The 15,788-nt window shown below is 40.8% G+C and overlaps 1 protein-coding gene across 1 annotated transcript in view; it reads right to left on the bottom strand.

Moving 5' to 3' along the window:
• ETV5 (ETS variant transcription factor 5) overlaps positions 1-15,788 on the bottom strand; it is a 58,126-nt gene that overhangs the window by 12,795 nt on the left and 29,543 nt on the right. The window contains exons 8-9 of the mRNA XM_032338320.1: positions 4,673-4,932; positions 2,586-2,645 (exon numbers count right to left, since the gene is read on the bottom strand). Coding sequence (XP_032194211.1) covers positions 2,586-2,645; positions 4,673-4,932 — 320 coding nt within the window. The remainder of the gene's footprint in view (positions 1-2,585; positions 2,646-4,672; positions 4,933-15,788) is intronic.

Here is a 15,788-nt window from a genome sequence, read left to right as displayed (position 1 = left end):
GTTGATCTGTTTATCTTTATACCTCGGTGTCAAGAGTAGTGCCTGGCACATAAGTGTACAATAAATGATAGTTAAAAAGATTAAGATAGTAACCGTACATTGTGATGAGTACTATTAAGAAATTAACAGTAGGGGGGCCCGAGTGGCTCAGTCGGTTAAGTGTCCGACTCTTCATTTCGGCTCAGGTCATGATCTCAGGGTTGTGAAACTGGGCCTGAAGATTCTCTGTCTCCCTCACCCACTCCCAAAAAAAGAAATTAACTGGATAATGTGAGAACTTTATCTCATATAGTCTCTGTCATGGGTTCTAAATTCCTTGAGGATAAAGAACATGTCCTGAATATCTTCGTAACATCACATCGCCTTGTACATAATAAATGCTCAACAAATATTTGAATAAATATGAAAGAATCTCCATTAAAAAAAGATTTAAGAACACAACACTTGCTTTTAAGTCAGGGTTTCAGTGAATCCTATGATAAATTTATTTTCCAATCTGGTACCAGGAAACTGACTTTTATGACAAACTGTTACACTTTCTATTATCAATAAGTATTACATAATCCCTCCTCATGTTTCTTCCTTCTCCCTCCCTTTCTTTCTTTCCTTCTTTCTGCCTTCTTTCCTTCCTTTCTATCTCTCTCTCCCTCCCTCCTTTCTTTCTATTTTTCCCTTTCTTTTCTTTCTTTCCTTTCTCTCTTTCTCTCTTTCTGCCATGGCTGCCAGGAAGCTATAAATTTCCTGACTTCCTCTGGATTCTGATACTCCAGTGATGTTTTAATGGCCTTATTATAAAGCCATTATAAGGAAACTCTTCGAAATTTACACCTGTCAAACTTGTATTATCTGTAAGGATAATACATTCACTGTATACAGGGAAAAAAAAGGTAAACCTAAATGAGTGTCATTTCAGTGTATCTGCGGTTTCTAGTCACTGCCCCACGAGGTTCTTTAAACATCTGCAAGATGTTGTTGGCTTATGTGAAATTAAGTCAGTTGAATTTGCCCCAGCAGTTACAGCAGTTGTGGCCACAACCATCCCACCACTCAAAGGTGGCAGGAAGGAAGAACCTATTTGAGGAGCCCAGTGGAAATGAAAGATTCACCCGCTGTGCAGAGATTCCAGGTGAACGAATGCTAAGGCAGGATGGCTATCTTAGTAATCACAGATGCCAATCAGAAACACTTGTTTCACTAACTGGCATCCGTGGTCAAGCCTCTAGAAGAAGGAAGGAGAAGCCACATCACAGTAATTTAGAGCAATTAAGAATGCAGGTCTCTTTGAAACTAGTTTCTCCGCTGCGTGGGGGGTCAGGGAGAGGAATGGAAGAGAGTAGGGGGAAAACACACAAACTCGCCAGATATTCTGTGTGTAGTAAGCAGCCCAATGCTTTACTAAAAATATTTCCTTTAAGAGCACGCTCCTTCCTAAATGTTGTAATTATGCAAAATGTTTTCCTCCCTCTCTTCCCCTACCCCCTCCCAGTTTGCCTGCTGCAGACATCAATTGCTGCCGCAGAAACATTCAGGAACCTGGAAGAGAGCCTCGCACAGCTGTGCTGATCGATCGCAGTCAGAGGTCCAGTAGACAGCCCTTCCTTCCCAGGGCTGGACACGCACTCTGAATATTTTCGGGCACTATTCTTGGGCACCCAGTGCAACCCCACAAGAGAGAGACTCTCATCTCTCTCCAGGTCAGTGGGAAGCAGCTCCCCGTAGAGATCATGCTTGTGAACCAATCATGACACAAATGAGCAGGTGCTTCCTAGTACTGTCCCATTAGCTTTTCAGTCCTCCTTGGATACACATTGGAATCACCTGGGGACCAATGCCTAAGACCCACACCAGAATTTCTGATTTACTTGTTCTGGGTGAAGCCCAGACACCAAAAGTTTTGAAAGCTCCCAGCTGATTCTAACGTGCAGCCAAAGCTGCAACTCCCAGTGCTATAATAGTTCTCAAACCAGAGCGAGCATCAGGACCACGTGGAAGGCATGTCACCACACGGAGTGCTGGGCCCCTGGAGCCTCTGAGGCAGTAGGTGGAGGGGTTTTCCCAAGAACCTGCCTTTCCAACAGATCCCAGGTGAAGCTGATGCCATGGCTTTGGGGAATCACATGTCTCTGGGTATTTAAGGAGAGATGTATATGACAAAAGACAAGACCTACTTCTGGGGAAAATGTTCTAAGAAAAAAAAAACACCTTTCCCTGTTTCAGTGTTCAGAGAAGAAGTCCTAAACCTACCATCTCAAGTTGTCACACAGTTCCCAAGTGCTCATTCAGGCTGGTAATGTTATATACCGCTAGATACACCTCCTTAGATGGAAATTTTATTTGGTTTATTGGTTTATTTTTTCTTCATATCATCTCATGAACTTTGAAAAGTTAGAGTCATTACTATTGAAAATGATGGTGGCCCTCACTGCGTTCAGGACCATGCCGAAGAATGACTGAAGGTTACTGTCAATGAGTTCTCATTTTCATGACTCAAGAAAGGTTTAACTTATCTATGATCCCAAATCTCAGCATGGAAGCTGAACAATTTTCAGCTTGCTTGAATATTCTTTTTTTTGGAAGTTACTTACCTTCATGGCTGCTGGAGAAATATCCCCCTCTGATGTAGGACGACTGGCAGTTAGGCACTTCTGAAAGAAAAACAGACATACACTCGGTCAGTAGTTTCTGCAGGTGAGTCAGCACATCTCTTGACCTGCAGCCCTGTGGTAAAGCCCCCTAGACAGTCTCCTGCTCCCAGGTCATGTCTTTCTTGTCTTGACCTGGGAGAGAGTTGTCACCCTAACAGACAACATGGGCAACACCATCAACCACCATTTGAAAGTAGGACTCTTGGCTCCTCATCAAAAGAGTGAGTAGGAAAAAATAATGCTTTATTCTCATAACTTGTTCATCTTAGAAATTAGTTAGCACCAACTCTGGGGAGAGGGTTAATGGTAGAAAAAGAAACTTGGCTTTCAAAAGGCCAAGCTTGGCCTTCTGTTTCTACTGACTCAGGGGCTCTAGTGGTTAGACTGGGATGAGGGGTGCTTTAGATATTTCCCAATTTGCTCCCCTTTACAGCTGATAGTCACATCCAATTCTGCTCCAATGGATGAGGGTGTTTTCTGGACCAAAAAGATTTGGGTATTTGAGGTTAGGAAGCCAGTACAAGAGCTGGCAGCAGGGAAGCGGGGAACCTGCCATTTGCACGTACATTTCCCCATGTTGGAAGTGTTGGAATGAAACCCGTGCTCAAGCGAGCTCTTCTTCGAGCATCAGGTTACCAAGATGTCCACTGAGAGGAAGGCTGGTAGGTTGAGTTGTGCCCATGCGAGACACATGAGTTGCAGATATGTTAACATCTGCTGAGTGTCTTGTTTTAAGGGAGTGGGGTGGGGTGAAAAACTCGCCAGGATGGATTAAAATGTCAATCCCAAAGGAAAAATGTTGCTGGTCACGCCTGTTCCTGAGAAAAATACACCAAAGCCTTCAGGAGTGCCAGTGGGAATTTTACAAGCTATCACTACCTATACATACACTTGGTAATTTTTTTTAATATCATAAAGCAACAGATGTCTCCCTTCTGTCTACTTCCCAGCCTTTCCCATAATCCATTTCTGCCTGAATTGAGCAATCTATATATTATCTCCCAGAAGGCCAAGAGCAAACTGTATATCCTATTCCATTTGCAAAAGTCGTTCAAATACGTACTGCCCCACTGCTCCCTCAGGTTCTTCAAGAAAAGCACCCATGGAAAAGGCTGAAAGCCTACCTACCACCCTCAAATTCCTTTAGCACCAACTGCAAAAGAAGACTGAAGAAGTTTAAGTAATTTCTGAAAGAAGAGGAAAAGAAGAGGAGGAAACAGTTTCAAAATGTGCAAACTGCAAAATTCCAACTCTTCTTTCCCCTAATGATGTCACTTTATATGCCGGGCCTAGAAGATACATAGTTAGTGAATGAGTGTGTGTGGTGGTTGGGGGAGAGCCCCCAAGTACAGCTTAAACTTCTTGATGTGCTTACATTTCTAGACAAGAGGTAACCCACAAACAGACAACAGGTGTCCTCTCCCTGCGTACACCAACAGCCTCGGAAGGACACCAGGAACTTTCCCAGGTGAAAGCAATGCAATAGGGCAGTGAATCCCATGAAGCAATCAACAAGACAGCCTTCTCCATGGTGTACCCAGCACCCCATATAGTCATGACATACCAGGTGCTTTCTCAAAATACCTTTCATTTCAAGATAGAAAGAATTCCATCCTACGTGTAGACTCACTTCCTTATGCCCATATTGGGAGTTGCTGAGTCTACTACATTCAAAAGGAAAGCCATAAGGCTAGGGGCAAGGACTAAAATGCAGAAATGATATTTCCTAGGTCCAGGGATCCTAAGATCTTAAAAAAGGGCATCACCGTGACTGGATCTTTAGGCTTGGATTCAGAGGTGTCCTCCCCACCACCTCTCAACGCCTACTGCTCTTCCTACCATGGGATGGCTTTTCTGTTTGGTTTTATATGCAGTTGTGCATACACAAGTCTGCTTTACTAGCTCCTAAGTTCTTTTAGGGTGATTTTTAGTAAAGCTATTCCCTAAAGCTGCACACACAGAAGACAATAACAGCCAGACAGATAAATGAGAGAACAAAGAAAGGAATGGCATGATTTTATGCTAACCTGAATCAACGCAGTAATCCCGGGGCTCCTGCTTGATTCCCATTGGTGACTGGAACCCATGTGCTGGGGGGCCTGGCATGCCTGGGACCCCATGTTCATAGAGTGGATCATGGTATTCTTGTTTGAATCCCTGAGGGGGCGGGGGAGCTGCAGGGACAATAGGTTCTGACATTTGCCGGTGGTAATTGGGGCGAGTATCTCCAGGAACTCCTGATTGAGGAGGGAAGGGGTGGCAGGGTTCAGACAGTTGTCTCTGAAATCTGTAAGAAGAAAGTAGTTACAGTTTTTAACTAAGAACATGATATACACCTCCTCGATTTAGCATAGGAATTAGAAGTTCAGATAAATGAAATTATTTGCAAAGCACTTATTAATGCTTATTTCTGAACATTTTACCCTCTTCCCCAAATTATATGGCATAGTTCAGACCTCTTGAGTCAGGGAATGGCAAGAAAAAAAAAAACAATCAAAGCAATGACACATAGCCTTTGTCTCCCACGCACATTTATCTCACACAGTCCATCTGTACAGTTGGGCCAGATTATGTGTCTAAATATATACGACCACTTATTTTTGCAAATACGACTAACATATACATATATTTACTACTTCATTCCTTCTTTTACCTGTAGATAGAATTAAATTTTAAAGACCAAAGAGTACAGATTGACCAGTTAGAAAATGTAATTTAAGAAACCCATTCATAATAGTAATAAAAACCAGAAAATCTCTAGGAATAATCAAGAAATGTGCAGGCCATATAATAATAAAGTTGTAAAACTATTTTCTGAGGAAAAGAATGAAAATTTAATTAAAGAGAAAATATTTAGGACTTTGAAGCTATTCTTTTGTTAACAATTATTTTTTAAAGCAATGACTTCCCAATCAACTTGATAAAATGATTCTAAATTTTATTTAAAATATTAAATAATTTTTGAAAAGAAATGATGATATGTTAGATATTCACAAGTTTTCTAAAACTGCAGTAATGAAAACAGCAATACAAGGAATGAAAGATAGGCATAACAAAGGAATTGAAAGGGAAGTAAAAAACTGAGGTATATTCCAAAATATACTACTTGTTAAAGTTAGCATTTCAAATTGGTGTGTGGGGGGGGGCGCGGGGAGTTAGGTCCCTGTTTTATACCACATGTCAAAATAAATTTCAAATGGATTAAAGATTTCAATGTGAAACTTTTTTTTTAAAGATTTTATTTATTTATTTGACAGAGAGAAATCATAAGTAGGCAGAGAGGCAGACAGAGAGAGGGGGAAGCAGGCTCCCTGCTGAGCAGAGCCCAATGCGGGGCTCGATCCCAGGACCCTGAATTCATGACCTGAGCCAAATTCAGAGGCTTAACCCACTGAGACACCCAGGAGCCCCTCAATGTGAAACCTTAATGGCAGGGAAAATATATGTGGAAACATAAGATCTTGGAGTGAGAGAAAAGCTTTCTATGCATCATACCAACAATGGAAATCGTCAAGATAAATATGGATATTCCTCATTGTATAAATTTCTACAGGTCAAAAGACATCAGAAACAAAATCAAAAGAAAACAAACTGAGGAGAATGTTTCTAACAGAAAACATCAAAAACAAAAACCAAACAAGCTGGGGAAAAGTCTCTAACAGGTACAGCAATGTTAATACTGTTGACAACAAGCAGTTTTTAAAAATCAGTAGAGAATGACTATCCCAGTAGAAAAAAATTGGTAACAGACATATATAAAGAAGAAATACTAATGATCGTCAACAAAAAAGCAGTTCAATTTCATCAGTAATCAAAAAAGTACTAAGAGAGAAGGGTTTGTTCTGGATACTTGGAGGATGAACAGGTGGTTAACAGAACTGTGCCTGGTACACACAAAGCACTGAAATCATAGATATGATGAGATCTAGCTACAAGCACAGCCACCAGTGCAAGCTTCCAACAAGGAAACCGGCTAAGCACATTGTGATACAGCGACTGAGTTGAAAGCAACAATCGAATATGATATAATACACAAATATGTAAGAACCTTGAAAGATATTTTTGACGTATTGTGAAATAGTTCCAAAGAGCATCAAATTTTTGCAAAAATAAAAATTATGAAAAAAGTATGGTGTCATACAAACCTTGGAGAGATCTGCATACTTATATAAATGTGAATACTGCTTATCTTTGGTTGGTTATGATATTAGAGGATTTTCTTTTTTTGCTCATCTACAGTTTAATAAATACACACTATTTTATGATAAGACAGCGTGATAAAAGCCTTTTGTTATTAACTGAGTAGCATTAATATCCTTGAGCTGTCAGAAAAATTCGCAAGTGTGCCAACTGCCCTTTCTCTGTTGGAAGGGCAGTATAGTGAAAGGGAAAGTGATAGACGGTAAATTTTCTTGGCTTCAGTTTCCTTGTCTGTAACATGGGGGTGTATTCTGCATCATAATGCTACTGGAATGACGAAATAAAAATCCTGCCTACAAAGCACAGTTTGCACCACTGCTGTAAGCACTACCAGACTTCAGGAGGATGGGTTTAGAAGTCAGAGATGGTAACCGTCAAGGTGAGGTCTCCATCCAGGAAATATGCGTAAGGCACTGATCTCTGTGTATAAAGAAAAGCATTTGTGAATATATGCCCTCAGGCAGAAAGCAAGAGCTGAGGTTCAGGTTCAGAAATAACCTGTTCACAACAGCAAATTCCAATAGGTTTTTTAAAATCAACAATAGAATCCTGTAATATTAAGGTCTTACTCTAATTATAGCTTGACTCCTATGAATAGTTTTCATAAAATAATTTGAATTTGATTTGAATCAATCTGTGGCAACAGGTGGCCAACAGATTTCTAGAATATCAAGATTTAAAATCTTTAACTGAAGAGATTTGGATGCAGATAAAACATTGTTTAGATCGGGGTTTAGCACGGCACTCCCTCTGTGGGAATCTATACTACCTTACCAAAAGCAGCGCCATAAGATCATGCCCTAACATGAAGATCACCAAACAATTTTACATACGCTCATTCTTTTATCCCAGACACCAAAGGCCTCGGAATCTGCCTGGTCCATGTATTACACAAGTTGTACCAACTGTAGAAGGTTCGGTGGGCTGAGAGCCTTTCCCTGTGGTGCTGAATGCATTACAGTGGAACTTCATCAGGGATGCGGATTTTCAAGGTTGCTGTTATTTAAGGAAACCCTTCCATGGTCTTTGAAGAAGTGTAAATTTGAAACCCGGGTTTAGGCTTGACATTTAGAATACAGGCAGCAGCAGCACACTGCAAACCTGAATTTTTGAAGAGAATTCTGAAGAAGTGGGCAGAAAAGAAAGACGAAGATATTCTCAAGGCCTTATTTTTATAAAGTACCAAGCCTTACACCCGCAGGAAGGAACAGGAACAAAGGCACCATCTTCCACACGCTCTTCCCTCCGCCACCATCTTAGCACCTTCAAAGGTGACCTCCACAAATCACTTCCTTTGATGGCTCTGAGAGGGCACAGAACCGCTTAGTTCTGTAACCAGAGCCTCTGCAGCTGGCAGGCCCAAGTCCTTCACTTCCTCCGGGTGCCTAGCTTCTCACCTTCCAGAATGAAACTCTAGAGTCGGCCTGGTGTGGCCCCTGTAGGAAAAGGTACTTCCATATGGGTACCAGCCAGCAGCCCCTGTCCCTCCCCCAAGCCCCACTACAAGGGTGCATGGAGCTTAGAGGCCTGGGATCTGCAGGAGAGAGTCTATAATTGGGATGGTTCAGTCCTGGTTTGTTTTGAGGGAGTGGCATGGCAAAGGGGATCTTAAGGGTAGGTCACAAAACCAACATATTTGGAGAAAGAGTCTCTCAGAGCTTGCTGCTGATAATGGGTTTTATTCTCAGAGATTAGTAAAGTAATTCCGTTCTTGTCCTCAAAATACATTCTGTGAACTTTACTCACTGACCTTCATTTGAACCCCCTTCCCCTTTCCGCAATCCTTTTGAAGTATCTAAGAACGTGTTGTATATATAATACAGCTCTGACAAGGATGCCTCCTGTTTACTGAGGCAGGCAATCATGTTCAGTGGAGGAGCTGCTTGGTTCCTCACAAGCCCCTTCTCCGGCTCACCCCCCTCCCTTCTCCCTCCCACACCGCCATCCCAGCAGAACTCCTCCGTGGTGGCCGTAGTGAACTCACAGCTAGGGAGCAAAAGATTTCTGACTTTTGAGTGAGCTTAAATCCAATAGGTGACGGATGAAGGCTCTTTCGGTGCCAGTTTATTTAAAGAACCAGTTATTTATTTATTTGTCAGATTTATATAGCGCCTTTCCTCCCAAGAGCTCACCCACGCTACCAACATTTGGTTTACGTTATGAAAACCGTTAGATGCTTTTTCTGCATTTCCTTTTCGGTTTCTGCTGCCAACACACAGAGTAAACACAATGCTTGGAGGACGAAAGGAGAAAAGTGTGGATTTGACGAAGGCTACACAGTGGCTATGGGTACCAGGTAAAGTAGCTATGGTCCAGAGGTCAGCTGGGAGATGAGACATAAAATCGGCCAGGAAACCAACACCATGTCCTTAATGTTTCCATTAAGGCTAAGAGAAGGTAGAACAGGGAAGCAGCAGAGCCGGATAAGAGGCTATGGCCGTGAAGGCAGAAGATTCCGTGCTGAAGTCCAATCTTTACCACTTACTGGCTGTGTGACCTTGGGTGAGTTATGTAACTGCTCTGAGCCTCATTTTCCTTGACAGTAAAGTAAGGATGACCAGGATACCCATCCAAAGTCTTGTTGTAAAGATTACAAAAGCTAATGCATGAAACAGGGCCTGGCTAGCTATTAAGTTTTCCTTACATTACTTTCTTCCTTATTTTTTTTAAACAATATTTTTTTAAATTCTTAATTTATTTGACAGACAGAGATCACAAGTAGGCAGAGAGAGAGAGAGAGAGGAGGAAGCAGGCTCCCTGCCAAGCAGAGCGCCCAATGCGGGACTTGATCCCAGGACCCTGAGATCATGATCTGAGCCAAAGGCAGAGGCTTAACCCACTGAGCCACCCAGGTGCCCCACCTTACATGACTTTCAAACACCACTATCAACTGTCCCAAATCCTCCCCCACCTCCCCTCCACCCAACAAGCAAAATTCAGAAGCTACACAACTGTACAGGGAGATCTTAAAGAATCGGGAGAAAACTATCACGCACACATAAAAAGAGTCCACTAGTTGCCTACCCGATTATCTACTATCTCAGAATAAAAATGCTGATTTTTATTCACATTTATTTCATACTAACGTTTACTTTCCTGCCATATACCAAGAGCCAGACGCTGTTACCAAACAAAACTCGAACACTCCCTAAAAGCACACCACAGAACTCTGAAAAAGCTCTCAAGGCTCTGCGAGGTCTGTCAGCACTGCCGCAACTCAAATTTGGCCCATCTAAACTGTGATAAAACATTGATAGATGAGGAACAAAATATGTCCTTTAAAGGCCTAGATGTTTGTCTGATTTCCTAACATCAAACACAGAAAGAAAAATGGGGATGGAAATACAGGATGTCCTCAGAATATCAGGTGGTGAGAGTGTTAGCTTTTTATGTACAACACTAATGCATCTGATGATGAAAAGATTAGGGATAAAGGGAGATTCACACGGTAAGAACTTACCCTTAACCAATGAAGCAACAGAAGTTTCTAAGCTGTGGTATCTGCATCATTTTAGGAAGATTCCTTTATGGAATGTGAAAACTATCTTTAAACAGTGTCCCAAGAGCTAGCATTTACTGAGCCCCTTCTCTGTGCCAGTATGATGTCATTTAATCCGCCCCATGATTCTATGTGGCAAGTAACTACCCTTCTACCTTTTTCAGACAAAGAAACCAAAGCTTAGACAACGTTAAGTGCCTGCCTGAGGTCATGCAGATAGGAAGTAGCAGAGGTGGGATTCAATCCCAGGCCCAACTCCAGAGCCTATACTGTTTCTGTAACTACTTTTAAATACTCTCTTGATGATATTTAAATAAAAATCATATAGTCCAGACAGCTAGAAAACTCCCATATGTTTGGAAATTAAGAACTATATTTTTAAAGAACTGCAGGATTGAGAGAAAAAATAGAAAACACTTAGAACTGAGGTTTTAAATCAAATCAGAATTTTAATTTAAATCAGAACTTCAGGGATGCAGCTAAAGCAGGACTTGGGTAGGGAAATCAAGTAACTGATTGTATAAAGCAGGACATTTGGGGGAGTAAAAAGGAAAGCTACGAGCAATAACTTCGATTAGCCATAAACCATAAGTGACCTGAGACAAACGGAGTATCTGGTGACCCCAGCCTTAGGAGAAGTTTTATTTGCTTACATGTTATACTATAAAGAAAAAAAAGCTAAAAAAGTAACGAGTGAATCAAACCAAAGCACTTAGGAAAAGAAAAACAATGCAAGGAAGTAGAAAGAATAAAAGATTTTAGTAAGAGCAGGGAGAAATCAATGAAAAAGAAAACATCTCATAGAGAGGATGAGCAAAACCGATGTCAATTTGTTGAAAAGACAAATGATATTGTCTGCCAAGGACTAACTAGAGATTTTATGGCAATTAATTTTAAAACTCAGACAAAATGGAAAAATTCCCAGAAAAAGTAATTTACTAAATTCACTGAACTAAATAGAAATTCAGAGCAAGACCAGAGAAGTGAAGATGCTTAACCGGTAATTAAAAATCTGCCCACAAAGAAAATATCAGGCCCAAATGGTTTTACTGGTAAATTCTTCCAAAAATTCAAGGAATAAAGAATTCCAATTTCACATGAACTATTCTGGTATACATAAAAAGGAGGACACCCCACCCCCCAACTCCTTTGATGAGAATAACTTCAGTGCTAACACCCAACAAGGATAATATAAGAAAAAAAATTATACATTATTCTCAATCATAAATACAGATGCAGAAGTCCTCAATATGTATTGGAGAAAAAGTCCAGCAATGCAGAAAAGGTAACACATAACAAGTAAGTTAGGTTTAGCACATGAATACAAGGCTGGTTTCATATATAAACCAAGGTAACTCACTACATTAAATGGAAGGAGAAAATTCAGTTGATGATGTCCATAGACAGAAAAAATGTTTGATAAAATTCAATATCCATTCATATTAAAAACTCTGAGTAAACTAGGAATAGAAGGAAATTTCCTTTAACTCGACACAAAGAAACAAAATAACTAGGGTAAACATGGTGAAATGCTAAAAACAATCCCTCTTAAGATTCAAAACTAAAACACCCCCCACTCTAACCATTAGAAGTACATCAGCCAGTCTGTCAAAGAAGGTTCCATTAAGCATCTCTGAAACTCAGTTTTGGATCCCAAAGTGAATTGGTGCCGCCATACGTAACATGCTATTAACAGCAGTGCGTGGAAAGGAGATGCGTCAGACACATTCACTTCATTCCAGGCCAGGCTACAAATATGACTCACAGTCAGGTTCTTCCCTCTCTAAAAACTACAAAATCTGAAGGACAAAAATGAACAGCAATTTATTGGGGATGGACTTTAAGGGAGGAAGTAGAAACAACAAAAAGCCTTGAGTTTATTAAATCTCTTAATCTGCACAGCATCTTTAGGGAATGAATAGTTATCGATCTAACCCCAATTCCACAAAATGTAAGCTCATTCCTTTAAGCTTTGAAGACTGGATCGTAAACACTGAGGGGGAGAATTTTCTCGAACAGGTTAGGCGATTCGCATAACTGACCCTTTCTTGGTGACTCTGGGACATTCTATTCTATCAATTCAGCAGGACAGCCCATGACAATACTGATCCCTTGGGGAACATCAAGAAGCAGAGGATTTTTCCACCAGAAGTACTGTCTTAAATGTTGTCATTTCTTGAGATCTGCCTCTTGATGCTGAGTGAGAGAGCAGTGTATTCCAAAATTTTTAGATGAAAAATTTCCTAGTGGAGCCTCTTCAGTTGAATTGTGGGGGACTACCTCAACTCGAGATGTAATGAGAAATGGTAAAACAAAGGACAAAATCATACCTAGCCAGTACGATGGGTATAACATAGGAACATTTTCTAAATTTCTCCACTCAGCCCATGTAACATCATAAGCAACATGATGAAAAAACTTTTGAGATTGGGATGGCTGAATGAAAAAACACGCCTCCTCTTTAAGGAACAGCTGGTCTTTAAGGATAAATGGAACATGTCTCAACATGCCAAATTACATGTTAGTCCCCACCCCCCCTTGAGGGGGAGGAAATCACGAATATAAATCATGGCTTCCAAACACAGTATTTATCTTCTAAGAATAACTTATGAGTTGTGAAAAATTATATAGTAAGATTATATGGAACATTAAGAATGTACTTTTGAATAGATTATATTTTATTTGTTTAAAGCATAATCCTCGCAAACTACTAGCACTGTCAATAAACATCCACTGAGGACAAGTAAGATATTGGGCTAAGAAGGTTCTAAGTAATGGTTTTTAAACCTCAGAAAGTTTATTCAACTGCAGAAATAAGGCATACTGTGAGCAATACAAATAAGGTAACTGTCACAACATGAGTTTAGACAAGTAAAATAAGAATTTAGTAGGATTTTGTAATTTAAAATAAGGAGAGAGTTCTGGTAGTTTAAGAAAATGTTAGCAACCTTCCCCCCCTCCAACCAAATCATAACCAAAACAAACAGTGCATGCTTTGTTTCTAAATGTAGGCCCCTATAGTTGGCTATGCGACCATTAGGAAGTCCCTTAGCTGTTCTGAGGCCTGATACCCTTATCCGTGGAATAGGTTTTTTTACTCTGCTTTGGTTAGAGGATTGTTAAAAAGCTCAAATGAGACTATTTGCCCAGGTGCCTGGGTGGCTCAGTTGGTTAAGCATCCAACTTAAGGATGATGATCTCAGGTTCCTAGGATCGGGCCCCTCACCAGACAGTATGCTTATCTCTCTCCCTCTGCCCCTCCTCCGCTCATGCTCTTTCTCTCAAATAAATAAGTAAAATCTTAAAAAAAAAAAAAAAAGATTGTATTTCCTTCATATCTCATATCTTGCAAAATACCATATATTTTGTTAGGGGGTTATTTTTTGAAGTAATATTCTTAGATTGTAATTAAATAAAAATTTAATTTTTCTTTTAAAAATAAATTAAAGAACAAACTCCAGTTACCAAAAAAAAAATGATCTGCTCCATTTTAGGCAGGCATAATCATTATGAAAGGTGGGATTATGAAGCTTGTTATCATACACAAGATGCAGGGTCATATCATACACAAGATGCCCAGGGTCCTGGGATCTCCTAAAGAAGTGCAATTACTATGACTTTTACAAAATCAGACCAGGGATTTTAGTTTGCCTCATTTTCTGTGTGTTCTCCAGTATCTATAAGCAAAATAATTTGTCATGTCTTTGATATAATTTACATCACCCAAATATCACATGGATACCATCATTGAGAACTGATAAGGGCAATAAGAACAAAATTCAGAGTACTGGGTATTTGATGCTTAAGAAAAAGGGGGGCTGGAGTAAGGATGGGGGTAGAAGAAACAGCTGGATCATGTTTTCTCAAAGTGTGACACTAAAATATCCAGGCCATGCCCCAGACCCACCAACTCAAAATCTGGGGCCAAGGAAGGAATCTGCATTTTTAATGAGCCCCTGTGGGAACTCCTGTATACTCGCAACCTGGTGGCTACAGTGCCTTAGGGTAGAAGACTGAGTGTCCCAGTGTTGCTCTTATTTTACCAATTTAGGACTTTGCCCTTCACCCCAGTTCTCCCAAGGACCTCTGTATCAGCCCAGTGTGTGGGGGGTCTTTTTATTCTAGACCCACAGTCCCAATGGCAGAGTGTAGGGGAAGTAAGTCTACGATACACAGGCAGACGTCAGGGAGGAATCCTCCCCAAAAAGAAATACCTGGTTTCTGGTTCCTGCCTCTCTCTCTCTGGACACCTGAGGGCAGATACTCCTATATCTCAGGAATCAAACCTCCCCTTTTGGGGACAGAGGGCTGGGTAGCCTGGTGACAAACCTATTTCACCATGGAGACTAAGGCTTCCTGTCTGCCAGGGCTGCGAGAGGACAAACATTCTTCCTTACACAAGCCCTCTGGATAAGAAACAGGATTGAGGGGGAACTATGAATAAAAGAGACTGAACATGAAGTAATTTTCCTTTACACATGATATAACAAATACAAGGTTTGTTAAGTATTTCAAATACCACATATATGACCTCCTTCATCCCTCCTCCTCAATTAATGATCCCTGCAGAAAATCAGGAAGATACTGTTTAAAAAACACAAAACTAAAAAAACTTTAGAAATAAAAATGCTATCCAGGCCCAAGTGCACAAACTGGCAGCCTTGCAGAGTGATTTTGCCCCAGGAAGTTTTGTTTAGTCTGCAAAGTGTTGCTGTTGTTTTCAATTTGAATTAGTTGCCAACTTAAAACAAACAAACAAAAAAACCCCAAACAAAAAAAACCCAAACCCATACAACCTGGAATTTTCACATGAAAATCCAATTTCTGAATTCTCCCGAAGAAGTGCAAGGCTGTTAACAAGGTAATAAACTGGCAAAGCTCAGTGGTAGCTATCTCCTTCAGACGAACTCCCTATTGAAACCGAGGCCCGCTATTGAGACACTTGAGTCAGTGTTTGCCTCTTGGGACCCATGTATCATTGGTGTTCATGGCTCTTGGCCTCGCTAGGGGAATAACGACTAAACAGCCAAATTACGTAGTTCTTTATGGTGACTTTCACAGCAAGGGGGAAAGGGAATCAGAATCAGACAAGAGGGGCACCTGGGTGGCTCAGTGGGTTAAAGCCTCTGCCCAGGGTCCTGGGATCAAGCCTTGCATCAGGCTCTCTGCTCAGCGGGGAGCCTGCTTCCTACTCCCTCTCTCTGCCTGCCTCTCTGGCTATTTGTAATCTCTGTCAAATAAATAAATATAATCTTAAAAAAAAAAAAAGAATCAAACAAGAATGTCTGCTTTCTTTTTGGTGTTTCATCTAGAAATAAAGTGACCCCTGAGTAAATCCTGGGATGTATGTGGGTTGGACCAAGCCTGAGGAAGGTATACTCCTATATCCTCCCTCTCCTGCCCCTTGGCCCCTACACCCAGGCAGGGCAGAACAAGAAAGTGAG

Source organism: Mustela erminea, chromosome 1, assembly GCF_009829155.1.
Source record: "Mustela erminea isolate mMusErm1 chromosome 1, mMusErm1.Pri, whole genome shotgun sequence".
Taxonomy (NCBI): domain Eukaryota; kingdom Metazoa; phylum Chordata; class Mammalia; order Carnivora; family Mustelidae; genus Mustela; species Mustela erminea.
This window is presented reverse-complemented; position numbering and strand designations above follow the sequence as displayed.